We start from the raw sequence: 18,152 nt of genomic DNA on the forward strand, positions 1-18,152 counted from the left end.
GATAAGAATAAGAGATAAAAGTAACAAGTAATTAAAGAGGAGCAGTAAAAATTAACAATATATACAGGGGGGTGCCGGTACAGAGACAATGTGCCGGGGCACCGGTTAGTTGAGGTAGTATGTACATGTAGGTAGAGTTATTAATTAAAGTGACTATGCATAGATGACAACAGAGTGGCAGTGGTGTGGAAAGGGGGGGCAATGCAAATAGTCTGGGTAGCCATTTGACTAGATGTTCAGGAGTCTTATGGCTTGGGGTAGAAGCTGTTTAGAAGCCTCTTGGACCTAGACTTGGCGCTCCGGTATCGCTTTCCGTGTGGTAGCAGAGAGAACAGTCTATGACTAGGGTGGCTGGAGTCTTTGACAATTTTTAGTGCTTTCCTCTGACACCGCCTGGTATAGAGATCCTCAAGTTGTTAAGTGTGTGGTATTCTCATAATTTTTACGATTGGCTGTCTGCTTATTGTCTTGTGCTGACTATTCCCCCTCTCTTAAGAACAGATAGAATGTTCTTACCATGGCATGTTGTGTTGCTATTAATACCAGAGTTCAAAATGGGCCAATTTCTATAGTAAAGCAGTCATCTGTAAGCAGCAATGCATGGCCAGAAGGAGAGTATATGTAAGCAGGCAGTCATCCAGTCACTGATTTATCTCTTGAGATCTGGACTTAACCAAATGGCTTTTTTCCTTTGTAGTGGGACAGGAAACAGGCAGGCCTAAGACAGAGAGAAGACCGTACTACAGACTATCTGGCCAATGTGTCAGTATGGACTATACTCCACACTGTTGGGGGGTTAATATGCCCAGTGCCTGGTTAATGCCATGGTAATTAACCTTTCATATACAGTAATGAAATCCTCTGTTAGATCCAAGCCACACCAACTGTCATTTCTGACCGTTATAATTGATGTAATATATTCATCACTGTAATCCAATCATCATCAATCATATGACATTTACATTACATTACATTTAAGTCATTTAGCAGACGCTCTTATCCAGAGCGACTTACAAAATGGTGCATTCACCTTATGATATCCAGTGGAACAACCACTTTACAATAGTGCATCTAAATCTTTTAAGGGGGTTAGAAGGATTACTTTATCCTATCCTAGGTATTCCTTAAAAAGGTGGGGTTTCAGGTGTCTCCGGAAGGTGGTGATTGACTCCCCTGTCCTGGCGTCGTGAGGGAGCTTGTTCCACCATTGGGGTGCCAGAGCAGCGAACAGTTTTGACTGGGCTGAGCGGGAACTGTGCTTCCTCAGAGGTAGGGGGCCAGCAGGCCAGTGGTGGATGAACGCAGTGCCCTTGTTTGGGTGTAGGGCCTGATCAGAGCCTGAAGGTATGGAGGTGCCGTTCCCTTCACAGCTCCGTAGGCAATCACCATGGTCTTGTAGCGGATGCGAGCTTCAACTGGAAGCCAGTGGAGAGAGCGGAGGAGCGGGGTGACGTGAGAGAACTTGGGAAGGTTGAACACCAGACGGGCTGCGGCGTTCTGGATGAGTTGTAGGGTTGTATGACCTTCCAATCATAACATGTTTACTAAAATGTAAGGTAATAATATATTCTGTATTCACAGCCATGGACTAAATGAGACTTAAAGCTGCAATATGTTCCTTTTTGGGTGACCCAACCAAATTCACATAGAAATGTGTGTTATAGATCTGTCATGCTTATTGAAAGCAAGTCTAAGAGTGGTAGATTTGTTCTATGTGAGCTTCTCCTTCTTAACTTTCATTTTTGCATCTTTTACTTTAGGTTTTGTACACCAGTTTCAAACAGCTGAAAATACAATATTTTTGTTTATTGAAAAGATACTTCACAGCGGTTTAGATGGTAGAATGATTCTCTACACTAGCTTGTTTTGTCACATAAACTGAAATAGTTGTCAGTGCACAAAGGGTGTCACAGAGCACTCTATCGTAGGGATGAGGGTGTCACAGAGCACTCTATCGTAGGGATGAGGGTGTCACAGAGCACTCTATCATAGGGATGAGGGTGTCACAGAGCACTCTATCGTAGGGATGAGGGTGTCACAGACCACTCTATCATAGGGATGAGGGTGTCACAGACCACTCTATCGTAGGGATGAGGGTGTCACAGACCACTCTATCGTAGGGATGAGGGTGTCACAGAGCACTCTATCGTAGGGATGAGGGTGTCACAGACCACTCTATCGTAGGGATGAGGGTGTCACAGACCACTCTATCGTAGGGATGAGGGTGTCACAGAGCACTCTATCGTAGGGATGAGGGTGTCACAGAGCACTCTATCGTAGGGATGAGGGTGTCACAGAGCACTCTATCGTAGGGATGAGGGTGTCACAGAGCACTCTATCGTAGGGATGAGGGTGTCACAGACCACTCTATCGTAGGGATGAGGGTGTCACAGAGCACTCTATCGTAGGGATGAGGGTGTCACAGACCACTCTATCGTAGGGATGAGGGTGCCACAGACCACTCTATCGTAGGGATGAGGGTGTCACAGAGCACTCTATCGTAGGGATGAGGGTGTCACAGAGCACTCTATCGTAGGGATGAGGGTGTCACAGAGCACTCTATCGTAGGGATGAGGGGTGTCACAGAGCACTCTATCGTAGGGATGAGGGTGTCACAGAGCACTCTATCGTAGGGATGAGGGTGTCACAGAGCACTCTATCGTAGGGATGAGGGTGTCACAGAGCACTCTATCGTAGGGATGAGGGTGTCACAGAGCACTCTATCGTAGGGATGAGGGTGTCACAGAGCACTCTATCGTAGGGATGAGGGTGCCACAGACCACTCTATCGTAGGGATGAGGGTGTCACAGAGCACTCTATCGTAGGGATGAGGGTGTCACAGAGCACTCTATCGTAGGGATGAGGGTGTCACAGAGCACTCTATCGTAGGGATGAGGGTGTCACAGAGCACTCTATCGTAGGGATGAGGGTGTCACAGAGCACTCTATCGTAGGGATGAGGGTGTCACAGAGCACTCTATCGTAGGGATGAGGGTGTCACAGAGCACTCTATCGTAGGGATGAGGGTGTCACAGACCACTCTATCGTAGGGATGAGGGTGTCACAGACCACTCTATCGTAGGGATGAGGGTGTCACAGTAAATAAACAGCCTAAAGTCTTCCCCAAACACAAGTATGTGCACGGAGGGAAGTCAAGTCTGTCAGTACATGTAGATGGTTCCAGAGAAAGTGGAGTGAATTTGCTGGGAAAGTCTTGTTTGGCAGGATACAAGCTGAAACCAGATTGTGTGAAAGTTTCACATAGATCATCCAAGGTCCTGTACCACTAGTAGCAGGAATGTTGGGATATCAAATCACATTTGATTGGTCATATACACATATTTAACAGATGTTATTGGTCACATACACATATTTAACAGATGTTATTGGTCAGATACACATATTTAACAGATGTTATTGGTCATATACACATATTTAACAGATGTTATTGGTCATATACACATATTTAGCAGATGTGATTGGTCAGATACACATATTTATCAGATGTTATTGGTCACATACACATATTTAACAGATGTTATTGGTCACATACACATATTTAACAGATGTTATTGGTCATATACACATATTTAGCAGATGTTATTGGTCATATACACATATTTAACAGATGTTATTGGTCATATACACATATTTAACAGATGTTATTGGTCAGATACACATATTTAACAGATGTTATTGGTCAGATACACATATTTAGCAGATGTTATTGGTCACATACACATATTTAACAGATGTTATTGGTCACATACACATATTTAACAGATGTTATTGGTCACATACACATATTTAACAGATGTTATTGGTCACATACACATATTTAACAGATGTTATTGGTCAGATACACATTTAACAGATGTTATTGGTCAGATACACATATTTAACAGATGTTATTGGTCAGATACACATATTTAACAGATGTTATTGGTCACATACACATATTTAACAGATGTTATTGGTCACATACACATATTTAACAGATGTTATTGGTCATATACACATATTTAACAGATGTTATTGGTCATATACACATATTTAACAGATGTTATTGGTCATATACACATATTTAACAGATGTTATTGGTCACATACACATATTTAACAGATGTTATTGGTCATATACACATATTTAACAGATGTTATTGGTCATATACACATATTTAGCAGATGTTATTGGTCATATACACATATTTAACAGATGTTATTTGTCAGATACACATATTTAACAGATGTTATTGGTCAGATACACATATTTAACAGATGTTATTGGTCATATACACATATTTAGCAGATGTTATTGGTCATATACACATATTTAACAGATGTTATTGGTCAGATACACATATTTAGCAGATGTTATTGGTCATATACACATTTAACAGATGTTATTGGTCATATACACATATTTAGCAGATGTTATTGGTCATATACACATATTTAACAGATGTTATTGGTCATATACACATTTAACAGATGTTATTGGTCATATACACATATTTAGCAGATGTTATTGGTCACATACACATATTTAACAGATGTTATTGCGGGTGTAGCGAAATGCTTGGTCATGTCACTGTTTTTATTAATGTGTGGAAGAGAGATGCTGTTAAACTCTTTATGTGTACTCTATAATACAGTTCTTTGTTTTTTCCTGAAGTTGGGAGTTCAGTAGTTGAATGGTTGGTCACTAGATCTGTTTAGGTTTCAAGGGTAACTGTTTAAATACTTACCAAGTTAGAGCTATAACATTTAACTTAACAAGTCCCAAAAAGTCACCCTATTTCATATACGTATAGTGTACTACTTTTCACCAGGGCCCTATATAGTGCACTACTTTAGACCAGAGCTCTATTGGCCCTAGTCAACACTAAGTCATGCACTATATAGGGCATAGGGTGTCATTTGGGATACTGTATTGGCCAGAGTCCTGGACGACCCATGCCAGCACCTCAACCCCCTAACACCAACGGTAGCACCCAGCGACGTCACCCACCATGTGTGTATGTGTGAAGAGACGGCCATGGGACTCAGAGCCAGACAGAGCTGTCACAGTGCTGTCACAGTGCTGTCACAATGGCTCCCCAGTGTCCCTCGTTCTCAATGACATGATTGATAGACATTAATTATCGCTTGTTTTCCCTGTAAGAATGGACCTGTGAAACGTAATGCCCTTACTCAGGGTCCATCTGGGGTTTTCTGTACTTAGAGTTCATTTATGTGCTTGATTTGTAGCTGTGTCTTGTAAACAAAACCCCTGTTTTGCCACCCATGGTGCCGTACCACCCATGTAGTGCTGAAGGAGGCTGGGGGTGTATTGAATGACAACAACTATCCAGTCTTCACTCCTCTATATTTTTGAAAATTAGAGTGACAGTTGAAATCAGTTGGAGAAGAAGTTTAAATCTTCTGGAATATAAAAGTTGTCTGTCCGTATTCTGGACCTCTAGATAGATAACAGAACTGCTGTCTGGGAGCAGTCAGAACTGACAAACTGCGTGTGTCGGGGGGGACTTTGCTGTGGTGTACTTTGCCATGGCAACACGGGTTCTGCGAGGCTGCTGAGTGGTTACTGTAGTTCACCATGGGAACGACTTGGTGAGCACAGTCCTTATTTACTTCAGTGGTACAACATTATCAGTAAGTCATCAGTATCTTCCTAAAACAAAGCTTTGTTGAAAATCTGATACCTGTCATTGGTTACTCTTTTCAAATCTACACAAGGTATTTAAATGAGACATGTAACATGGAATAAAATACCTGCGTGTGTCTTTATTAATGTAGATGTGATCTGTGATCCAGGAGTGTTTTATGCCGTGTTTATCTGAATGCCGCTTGTCTTGCTGTGTGTAGACACAAATGGTGATGATGGTGATGTGTTTGAAGAGGGCTCCCGCTCCTCAGACTGACTGAAAGCATCTGGAGAGAGGCTGTGTCCCAAACGGCACCCTGTTCTGTATAGTGCATGACTTTTGGGACGTAGCCAGAGAAAGACTGTTGTAAAACAAGCCCTTAACAGGAGAGGGGCTCGGCTATAGCCAGCCTTTAAAAAGGAAGGCAGTCAGGTTTTATCAGTTGGGGTGAAGAAATGAGAAACAGGAGGTAAGACAGCTGTGGCAGGACATGACTTTGTTGTCTGTTAGGGTTTTAACTGTAGTACTGTTTACTGAACAATACTGTATGTATTTGTTTTTAATCTAAACTATAAGTATTTAGGTTATACTATAAGGTGTTATTTGTATTGACATGCTATTACTAGTTTAGTGCTTTGGATTTGGTGCCAAGTACATAATGAAATATGTCTTCATCCCAAATGGCACCCTATTCCCTATATAGTGCACTACTTTTGACCAGCGCCTTATGGGTAAGTAGTATCCTATATAGGGAATAGGGTGCCGTTTGGGATGTGGTTGTTATCACTGGATGGGTCATAAATATGTGGACAGTAGAAGAAGGGTGATTAATAAGTCTGAAGGCCTCACAATGTGAAAGTAGGAGCACTCACAGTCCCGCACTTTGCACTTTGCTTTCAGACTTTGATGAACAATGGGCTATCACTTTTTCCACTTTCGTTCTTGTCCACACACACACACACACACACACACACACACACACACACACACACACACACACACACACACACACACACACACACAGAGAGAGAAAGACTGTGAACATCACAGTCACTTACAATGTTCATTGAATCTTTTTCACAGCACAAAGAAACTAAGAGAGTCACCTAGTCCAAGCAGTGTAGAGGGGGAGATCACCTACTGCAGCGCCATGGCTGACCCAAAGCTGGCTGACCCAAAGCTGGCTGACCCAAAGCTGGCTGAACTAAGGTAAATAGTCACAGATGTCTCTGAATATGCTGTTGTATCATCATCAATGCCCAACATTTCTTCAATCAGTCTGCCTCTCTCTAAACTGTTCTATCACCTCACGATCACAGTGAAACACAGCAGTTTGAAACAGTAGAAATACTGGCTGTGTGTGTGTGTGTGTGTGTGTGTGTGTGTGTGTGTGTGTGTGTGTGTGTGTCTGCTCTTGAATACCAGAGATCTATTAATAATCATCACCTCCATGCCAGAACACTTACGACATCTGCCCATTCACAGTCAGCCTGGGCTCACACCACTGACAACTAGCTGAGCTAAAGCTCTGCCTCCAGCCTCCTGCCTCCAGCCTCCAGCTAGCACACTGAGTTAGCGGTGAGAGAGAGAGAACCAGAGCCAATGAAACAAGCCTTGGGTTAGAGACAGTGTGTTTTCACAGGGGAACAAGAGGACCCAAGTCAAACCACTACGGCTGTCTGTACAGCTGTCCTAACATTGTCCCCAGGCTAAGCCCTTGTCCAAAATGGGACCCTATTCTCTACATAGTGCATGACTCGTAGGGTCTGATGAACAAGATTAGAGCTGCCCCTACAGTCATCTCCTTCACTTACAGTCATCTCCTTCACCTACAGTCATCTACAGTCATCTCCTTCACCTACAGTCATCTCCTTCACCTACAGTCATCTCCTTGACCTACAGTCATCTCCTTCACCTACAGTCATCTACAGTCATCTCCTTCACCTACAGTCATCTCCTTCACCTACAGTCATCTCCTTCACCTACAGTCATCTCCTTCACCTACAGTCATCTACAGTCATCTCCTTCACCTACAGTCATCTCCTTCACCTACAGTCATCTCCTTCACCTACAGTCATCTCCTTCACCTACAGTCATCTCCTTCACCTACAGTCATCTACTTCATCTACAGTCATCTACTTCATCTACAGTCATCTCCTTCACCTACGGTCATGTCCTTCACCTACGGTCATCTCCTTCATCTCCTTCGCAAGCAGTCATCTCCTTGACCTACAGTCATCTCCTTCACCTACAGTCATCTCCTTCACCTACAGTCATATCTTTGACCTACAGTCATCTCCTTCACCTACAGTCATCTCCTTCACCTACAGTCATCTCCTTCACCTACAGTCATCTCCTTCACCTACAGTCATCTCCTTCACCTACAGTCATATCTTTGACCTACAGTCATATCTTTGACCTACAGTCATCTCCTTCACCTACAGTCATCTCCTTCACCTACAGTCATCTCCTTCAACTACAGTCATCTCTTTCACCTACAGTCATCTCCTTCATCTCTTTCACCTACAGTCATCTCCTTCATCTCCTTCGCCTACAGTCATCTCCTTCACCTACAGTCATCTCCTTCGCCTACAGTCATCTCCTTCAACTACAGTCAGGATCATAGCATGATGCAGTAGAGATGCGAATTCCCCTTTTCTGCTCCAGACCTGTTATGTCCCAGTCCGCCTATACTAACACAGTGGTTTAACACAGGAGACAGAGCTGTTATTATGTCCCAGTCCACCTTTACTAACACAGTGGTTTAACACAAGAGACACAGAGCTGTTATTATGTCCCAGTCCACCTGTATTAACACAGTGGTTTAACACAGGAGACACAGAGCTGTTATTATGTCCCAGTCCACCTGTACTAACACAGTGGTTTAACACAGGAGACACAGAGCTGGTATTATGTCCCAGTCCACCTGTACTAACACAGTGGTTTAACACAGGAGACACAGAGCTGTTATTATGTCCCAGTCCACCTGTATTAACACAGTGGTTTAACACAGGAGACAGAGCTGTTATTATGTCCCAGTCCACCTTTACTAACACAGTGGTTTAACACAGGAGACACAGAGCTGTTATTATGTCCCAGTCCACCTGTATTAACACAGTGGTTTAACACAGGAGACAGCTGTTATTATGTCCCAGTCCACCTTTACTAACACAGTGGTTTAACACAGGAGACACAGAGCTGGTATTATGTCCCACATACTTAACTCATGTACAGTATGTAAATCTGTTTCACATAGACAGGAAAATCACACATCCTGGCTCTTCAGCTAATAGTATCGGTCTCTTTCCTCTTCCTCAGAGACAGCATGGCAGATTTTACAGTTCAGACGGCCAAGCACTCCAACCCTCCAATCTCCTCCACTCCCCTGCGTCCACCCAGCGAACAGCAGTCCAAGGACCGGGCCTCCAAAAGGCTTTCCTCCGAGTCCAACGGGACCAGCGAGGGTGGGGCAGGGTCGCGGACGCCCGTGGAGATAACCGCACTGGAGGAGTCATTCCGGCGCTTCGCCATCCACGGCGACACGCGTGCCACAGGAAAGGACATGCATGGCAAGAACTGGTCCAAGCTGTGCAAGGACTGCGGCATCATCGACGGAAAAACTGTCACCCTCACGGACGTGGATATCGTCTTCACTAAAGTCAAGTAAGGAAAGCTTTTCTAGTAGGCTGTGTCCCAAATGGCGTAGTAGAAATTTTGCAGCACAAATGGCACCCCATTCCCTAAATAGTGCACTACTTTTGACCAGAACCCTATGAAGGGATTAGGTTGCCATTTGAAACGCTGACTACTACTGTGAGCTCTTACTTGTCCTTATTGGAGAGAGGAGGGGGGAAATGGGGAGAGAGGAGAGGAGAGGGGGGAGAGAGGAGATAGATGAGAGGAGAGGGTAGAGAGGAGAGGACAGGGTAGAGAGGGGAGGGTAGAGATGAGAGTATAGAGAGGAGATGAGAGGAGAGGGGAGATGAGATGAGAGGAGAGGTGAGAGAGGAGATGAGAGGAGATTGTAGAGAGGAGATGAGAGGAGATTGTAGCGAGGAGAGTGTAGAGGAGAGGGGAGTGTAGAGAGGAGAGAGAGGAGAGTGTAGAGAGGAGAGTGTAGAGAGGAGAGTGTAGAGAGGAGAGGAGAGTGCAGAGAGGAGAGTGTAGAGAGGAGAGGAGATGCCAGGAGAGGGGGAGATGAGAGGAGAGGGGGAGATGAGAGGAGAGATGAGAGGAGATGAGGGGAGATGCCAGGAGAGCAGACAAATACAGAGAGATAGTAGGATCCTACTGTTATACAATAGTTATGTAAAGCAGACAGATACAGAGAGATAGTAGGATCCTCCTGTTATATAATAGTTATGTAAAGCAGACAGATACAGAGAGATAGTAGGATCCTCCTGTTATATAATAGTTATGTAAAGCAGACAGATACAGAGAGATAGTAGGATCCTCCTGTTATATAATAGTTATGTAAAGCATACAGATACAGAGAGATAGTAGGATCCTCCTGTTATATAATATTTATGTAAAGCAGACAGATACAGAGAGATAGTAGGATCCTCCTGTTATATAATAGTTATGTAAAGCATACAGATACAGAGAGATAGTAGGATCCTCCTGTTATATAATAGTTATGTAAAGCAGACAGATACAGAGAGATAGTAGGATCCTCCTGTTATATAATAGTTATGTAAAGCAGACAGACACAGAGAGATAGTAGGATCCTCCTTTTATATAATATTTATGTAAAGCAGACAGACACAGAGAGATAGTAGGATCCTCCTTTTATATAATAGTTAGTAAAGCATACAGATACAGAGAGATAGTAGGATCCTCCTGTTATATAATAGTTATGTAAAGCAGACAGATACAGAGAGATAGTAGGATCCTCCTGTTATATAATAGTTATGTAAAGCATACAGATACAGAGAGATAGTAGGATCCTCCTGTTATATAATAGTTATGTAAAGCAGACAGACACAGAGAGATAGTAGGATCCTCCTGTTATATAATAGTTATGTAAAGCATACAGATACAGAGAGATAGTAGGATCCTCCTTTTATATAATAGTTATGTAAAGCATACAGATACAGAGAGATAGTAGGATCCTCCTGTTATATAATAGTTATGTAAAGCATACAGATACAGAGAGATAGTAGGATTCTCCTGTTATATAATAGTTATGTAAAGCAGACAGATACAGAGAGATAGTAGGATGGATGGTTTGACCTGGGACTGGGAACAAGGGTGCCAGTATCTAGATCAAGCTCAATTTGCTGATCGATGGACTTGGAATTTGAATTACACATACTAACTACTGCTTCCTGACAATATGACATGTCAGTGTCTATTGATTTAAAACTAGCAGCATTGCCCCTCAGTAACAGTCATGTTGTGGTGGGTTGTTGCCCTCAGTAACAGTCATGTTGTGGTGGGTTGTTGCCCCTCAGTAACAGTCATGTTGTGGGGGGTTGTTGCCCTCAGTAACAGTCATGTTGTGGGGGGTTGTTGCCATCAGTAACAGTCATGTTGTGGTGGGTTGTTGCCCATCAGTAACAGTCATGTTGTGGGGTGTTGTTGCCCCTCAGTAACAGTCATGTTGTGGGGGGGTTGTTGCCCCTCAGTAACAGTCATGTTGTGGGGGGGTTGTTGCCCTCAGTAACAGTCATGTTGTGGTGGGTTGTTGCCCTCAGTAACAGTCATGTTGTGGTGGGTTGTTGCCCTCAGTAACAGTCATGTTGTGGTGGGTTGTTGCCCCTCAGTAACAGTCATGTTGTGGTGGGTTGTTGCCCTCAGTAACAGTCATGTTGTGGTGGGTTGTTGCCCTCAGTAACAGTCATGTTGTGGTGGGTTGTTGCCCCTCAGTAACAGTCATGTTGTGGTGGGTTGTTGCCCTCAGTAACAGTCATGTTGTGGTGGGTTGTTGCCCTCAGTAACAGTCATGTTGTGGTGGGTTGTTGCCCTCAGTAACAGTCATGTTGTGGTGGGTTGTTGCCCTCAGTAACAGTCATGTTGTGGTGGGTTATTGCCCCTCAGTAACAGTCATGTTGTGGTGGGTTGTTGCCCTCAGTAACAGTCATGTTGTGGTGGGTTGTTGCCCCTCAGTAACAGTCATGTTATGGTGGGTTGTTGCCCTCAGTAACAGTCATGTTGTGGTGGGTTGTTGCCCCTCAGTAACAGTCATGTTGTGGGGGGTTGTTGCCCTCAGTAACAGTCATGTTGTGGGGGGTTCTTGCCCTCAGTAACAGTCATGTTGTGGGGGGTTGTTGCCGTCGGTAACAGTCATGTTGTGGGGGGTTGTTGCCATCAGTAACAGTCATGTTGTGGTGGGTTGTTGCCCATCAGTAACAGTCATGTTGTGGGGTGTTGTTGCCCCTCAGTAACAGTCATGTTGTGGGGGGGTTGTTGCCCCTCAGTAACAGTCATGTTGTGGGGGGTTGTTGCCCTCAGTAACAGTCATGTTGTGGTGGGTTGTTGCCCTCAGTAACAGTCATGTTGTGGTGGGTTGTTGCCCTCAGTAACAGTCATGTTGTGGTGGGTTGTTGCCCCTCAGTAACAGTCATGTTGTGGTGGGTTGTTGCCCTCAGTAACAGTCATGTTGTGGTGGGTTGTTGCCCTCAGTAACAGTCATGTTGTGGTGGGTTGTTGCCCCTCAGTAACAGTCATGTTGTGGTGGGTTGTTGCCCTCAGTAACAGTCATGTTGTGGTGGGTTGTTGCCCTCAGTAACAGTCATGTTGTGGTGGGTTGTTGCCCTCAGTAACAGTCATGTTGTGGTGGGTTGTTGCCCTCAGTAACAGTCATGTTGTGGTGGGTTATTGCCCCTCAGTAACAGTCATGTTGTGGTGGGTTGTTGCCCTCAGTAACAGTCATGTTGTGGTGGGTTGTTGCCCCTCAGTAACAGTCATGTTATGGTGGGTTGTTGCCCTCAGTAACAGTCATGTTGTGGTGGGTTGTTGCCCCTCAGTAACAGTCATGTTGTGGGGGGGTTGTTGCCCTCAGTAACAGTCATGTTGTGGGGGGTTGTTGCCCTCAGTAACAGTCATGTTGTGGGGGTTGTTGCCGTCGGTAACAGTCATGTTGTGGTGGGTTGTTGCCCTCAGTAACAGTCATGTTGTGGTGGGTTGTTGCCCTCAGTAAGTCATGTTGTGGTGGGTTGTTGCCCCTCAGTAACAGTCATGTTGTGGTGGGTTGTTGCCCTCAGTAACAGTCATGTTGTGGTGGGTTGTTGCCCTCAGTAACAGTCATGTTGTGGTGGGTTGTTGCCCCTCAGTAACAGTCATGTTGTGGTGGGTTGTTGCCCTCAGTAACAGTCATGTTGTGGTGGGTTGTTGCCCCTCAGTAACAGTCATGTTGTGGTGGGTTGTTGCCCTCAGTAACAGTCATGTTGTGGTGGGTTGTTGCCCCTCAGTAACAGTCATGTTGTGGGGGGTTGTTGCCCTCAGTAACAGTCATGTTGTGGGGGGTTGTTGCCCTCAGTAACAGTCATGTTGTGGGGGGTTGTTGCCGTCGGTAACAGTCATGTTGTGGTGGGTTGTTGCCCTCAGTAACAGTCATGTTGTGGGGGGTTGTTGCCCTCAGTAACAGTCATGTTGTGGGGGGTTGTTGCCGTCGGTAACAGTCATGTTGTGGTGGGTTGTTGCCCTCAGTAACAGTCCGGGGGCAGGATTGTTCACTCTGCTGTTTCCCCAGATGCCTGAGGTAGTTGTCATCCTCTACTGCCACAGGGTCCAGGTCATTTCTAGTAGAATGACCTCAATAACAACCCAACACACACAGACTGAAGCGTGCTTGTTGTGGGGTTCTGTGTTCCTATGTTCTGTGTTGGGTATTGAATGGTTCAGATATATGTTCTGTATGCTTTGAAAGGCATGGTGGGATGTCTATTGTGTTGATCATGAGTATTGTGCTCTAAATGTAGGTGAAGGAAGGTGTATCTACAAAGCATGAAGCTAAATGACAGGACAGGACAGGGCAGTCTGTTTTACGTGTAGTCATATTTGGGGGAGGGGGGGGGGTTGTTTGCTCAAGTATGAAGCTTTAATGAAGTGATTTGTTTCATCCTGACTGAACCCTGAGATTAAAGATGATTCTGCTAGACAGCGTCAGAACAGACCAGTACTGCAGCTGGAGCCAAGGGAGAGAGCAGGCCATTCACACTGACAACTGAAAATTCCCAAAACAACTGAAAATTCCCAAAACAATTAATTTAGCAGTATTCATTCAGCAACAAAAAAACACAGCATTGGCCATTTGCAAAATGTATAAAAATGCAGGAAACTAGCTCCATGGCCAAAATGTACTTTAAAACTGCAACATCTCTCAGCTGCATGGCATAATGTGTACAATTGCAGGAAATTAGCTTTAAAACTGAAAGAAAATATTTGAAGGCTGCTGTTGTCAGTTGTGTGTTCAGTAGAGCAGTAGGCCTACAGTAGAATGTCCATATGTTAGAGAGAGAGACAGAGAGAGCAGAGTTTTGTGGGGAGGGAATGTGTTCTGAGCTGTTTCTGAGGCATGAGCAGAGCTGAGCTGGGGAGCTGTGCGTGCCACCATGCCAGACATGATGCAGATGGAGCCTTTCTTTTAATCGCAGAGTCAGAGCTCACACAGCGCTAGCTAGGACATTAAGAATTTAATGGCTTTATGGCCACTGTCTGATGACTATATGGCTCAGTTAAATCCACATTTATTCAGGGTGGAAGTTGTCTACTGTACCATGCTATAGCCTATGTAATGAGGCTCTGTTGTCATGCCATTTCATGCTAGTGATGATCCTTCCCTCTCACTGACTAGACAACCTGGACTCAGAGCATTTCGTATTATTCTGTACGTAAAGCCGAGACACTCCATTTAATATGATGTTTCATTTCGTATGGTATTTATTGTGGATGTCCATCACCCATTTCATATGATACACTACAATACATGACCAAAATAATGTTGACACCTGCTTGTCGAATTATCTCATTCCAAAATCATGGGCATTTATATGGAGTTGGTCCCCCCCTTCACTGCCATGACAGCCTCCACTCTTCTGGGAAGGCTTTCCACTAGATGTTGGAACATTGCTGCAGGGACTTGCTTCCATTCAGCCACAAGAGCATTAGTGAGGTCGGGCATGGATGTTGGACGTTTAGGCCTGGCTCGCAGTCAGCGTTCCAATTCATCCCAAAGGTGTTGGATGGAGTTGAGGTCAGGGCTCTGTGTAGGCCAATCAAGTTCTTCCACACCGATCTCAACAAACCATTTCTGTATGAACCTCGCTTTGTGCTAGGTGGCATTAACATGCTGAATCATCTAGAATGTCATTGTATGCTGTAACATTAAGATTTCACTTCACTGGAACTAAGGGGCCTAGCCTGAACCCTTATTCCTCCTCCACTAAACTTTACACTTGGCACAATGCATTAGGGCAGGTAGCGTTCTCGTTTTTTGCATTGGGTATATTTACCATATCATATGGAGACAGAAACATAAACCTTTTACTGTATCATAAGTAGACATAATTGCAAATGATTAAATCCTTCCAATTGAAAAAATATATAGAATTTAGTTATGAATTAAACTTTAATTAAATGAGTTGACTCTTCACATGGATGATTTCACTGAACAAAAAAGAAAGGGAATATTGAATGATCCCCAATGATCCATCGCATCTCCCAAAAACATTTTCAACATACATCTGTAAAATGATAGTCTAGAAACTAAAGCATTGGTTGTCTTCCTCTCAGGCTTCCATGTCTTTTCCCTGGACCTCCTCAACATCCACCTCTTGAACATCAGCCTCATCTTCACTGTCACTTTCCAACCTTGTTGAGGATGGCTCGTTGTCAGGCTCAAAAAGCCTCACATTTGCCCGGATGGCCACCAATTTTACAACCCTTGTAATGGTCAGCCTGTTGCGTGCTTTGGTGTGTGTGTGTTCCCAAACAAGGACCAGTTGCGCTCTGAGGCGGCTGATGTTGGTGGGATTTGGAGGATGATGGAGGCATCAGGGGAAAGAGCCTCAGATCCACAAAGTCCCTTCCACCAGGTGGCTGATGAGATATGTTGGCACGACTGCCATATTGCATCTCCATCCTAAAGCCCTTGCTTGGAAGTGTACTTCGCCAGACTACCAAGAACCTTGCCCTCATCCAGGCCAAGGTGGCAAGACAGGATGCTCTTGCCAGCATACTTGGGGTCCAACATATATGCTGCGGCGTGTATGGACTTCAGGCAGAAGTCTTCACACTTTTTGATGTATTTCAGAACTGCAGTTTCCTCTGCTTGGAGCAACAGTGAAGTGGGCAGGGCAGTATGGATTTCTACTCTTACATCTGCAAGCAGAGTCTGAACATCAGACAGGATGGCATTGTCTCCCTCAATCCGTGCAATGGCTACTGCTATAGGTTTCAGGAGTTTCCGGCTGCTTACCACTCTCTCCCAAAATACATCATCCAGGAGGATCCTCTTGATGGGGCTGTCCATATCGGCAGACTGTGATATGGCCTTTTCTTGGAGAGACTCCTTCCCCTCCTGGAGACTGTCAAACATGATGACAACACCATCCCAACGGGTGTTGCTGGGCAGCTTCAATGTGGTGCTCTTATTCTTCTCATTTTGCTTGGTGAGGTTGATTTCTGCTATAACTTGATGACCCTTCACATACCTAACCATTTCCTTGGCTCTCTTGTAGAGTGTATCCATTGTTTTCAGTGCCATGATGTCCTTGAGGAGCAGATTCAATTCATGAGCAGCACAGCCAATGGGTGTGATGTGAGGGTAGGACTCCTCCACTTTAGACCAAGCAGCCTTCATATTTCGCACTATTGTCTGTCACCAGTGCAAATACCTTCTGTGGTTCAAGGTCATTGATGACTGCCTTCAGCTCATCTGCAGTGTAGAGACTGGTGTGTCTATTGTTCCTTGTGTCTGTGCTCTTGTAGAATACTGGTTGAATGGTGGAGATGATGTAGTTAATTATTCCTTGCCCACGAACATTTGACCACCCATCAGAGATGACTGCAATACAGTCTGCTTTCTCTATGATTTGCTTGACCTTCACTTGAACTCTGTTGAACTCTGCATCCATCAAATGAGTAGATAAAGCATGTCTGGTTGGAGGGGTGTATGCTGGGAGAAGAACATTCAGAAATCTCTTCCAATACACATTGCCTGTGAGCATCAGAGGTGAACCAGTTGCATACACAGCACGAGCAAGACATTCATCAGCATTTCTCTGACTACGTTCCTCCATTGAGTCAACAAAACTTCTGATTCCAGGAGGACCATGAGCTGTTGCTATCGATAAGGTGTCTGATTCATCATTTTCTGCTCAAATAGAAGTAGAGGGACTTTTGTCAGAGGTTGCTTGTTGTGAGCGCTGAGGGAACTTTATGCACTTGGCCAGATGATTCTGCATCTTTGTTGCCTTCTTCCCATATGATTTGGCACAGTATTTGCAAATGTACACAGCTTTTCCTTCTACATTAGCTGCAGTGAAATGTCTCCACACATCAGATGTGGCATTTCCCTGTAAAAAAAAATAAAGAATACAATTCCATGTACAGATATATAGTTAACATTTAGATTAAACAACTCCTTTGTAAGATAAATGTTTATGGAAACAGGTGAATTAACAATCCTCGGTTAGCAAGCTAAAACCCACATGGTAGCAAAAACTAACTAGCAGAAGTTGTTAACAAGTTAGAAATTATTTAAACACACTTTGCTGTAGGCTACTATTTACTAGTTAACAAAAAATCATGTATGTCATATAAAATATATTCACCCCACCCAGTATTGTAATCAAAACTTACCAGAAAGCATGTAGTCCTTGGCTCAGCCAGTGTAGTAGTGTGGACTCAATAGCATCTCATTAGTGTGCAGATCTTGAGAATCAGCTGTACATGTGATGGAAGAATGCACTGCACATGTGATGGAATAGTGCACTGTGCATGCAGAGGGTTGCAATTACATTGAATTACATATAGTTTAACCAAAATATGCCACAAGACCTAGAATTGCCTTATGTGTATCCCACAAAAAAGGTTCACTGTTATAAGCTAACTTTTTGATGAATTTAAGCAAAATTCCCAAAATTCCTGGGCTTGACTTCCCATGTAAAATTTCCGGATATTTTACGACCCTTTGCAACCCTACTCGCAACCGATGATTTTTACGCTCTACGCACTTCCGCGGTCCCGTTCTTCGACCTTGTGTGGCCTACCACTTCACAGCTGAGCCGTTGCTGCTCCTAGACGTTTCCACTTCACAATAACAGCACTTACAGTTGCAGCTCTAGCAGTGCAGAAATTAGATTTGAACTGATTTGTTGGAAAGGTGGCATCCTATGACGGTTCCATGTTGAATGTCACTGAGCTCTTCAGTATGGGCCATTCTACTGCCAATGTTTGTATATGGAGATTGCATGGCTGTGTGCTTGATTTTATACACTTGTCTGCAACGGGTGTGGCTGAAATATCCGAATCCACTAATTTGAAGGGGTGTCCACATACTT

At 44.1% G+C, this 18,152-nt stretch overlaps 1 protein-coding gene across 2 annotated transcripts in view; it reads left to right on the top strand.

The window, feature by feature from the left end:
• LOC106595469 (tubulin polymerization-promoting protein) overlaps positions 1 to 18,152 on the top strand; it is a 40,732-nt gene that overhangs the window by 11,994 nt on the left and 10,586 nt on the right. The window contains exons 1-3 of one of the 2 annotated variants that reach the window (XM_045719227.1): positions 6,016 to 6,115; positions 6,730 to 6,855; positions 8,965 to 9,309. In XM_045719227.1, coding sequence (XP_045575183.1) covers positions 6,102 to 6,115; positions 6,730 to 6,855; positions 8,965 to 9,309 — 485 coding nt within the window. In that variant the 5' untranslated portion in view covers positions 6,016 to 6,101. Of the gene's footprint in view, positions 1 to 6,015; positions 6,116 to 6,729; positions 6,856 to 8,964; positions 9,310 to 18,152 lie in introns of those variants that run through there. The other variant, XM_045719228.1, reaches the window with a different exon arrangement.

The sequence above is a fragment of the Salmo salar genome, chromosome ssa05 (genome assembly GCF_905237065.1).
Source record: "Salmo salar chromosome ssa05, Ssal_v3.1, whole genome shotgun sequence".
NCBI lineage: Eukaryota > Metazoa > Chordata > Actinopteri > Salmoniformes > Salmonidae > Salmo > Salmo salar.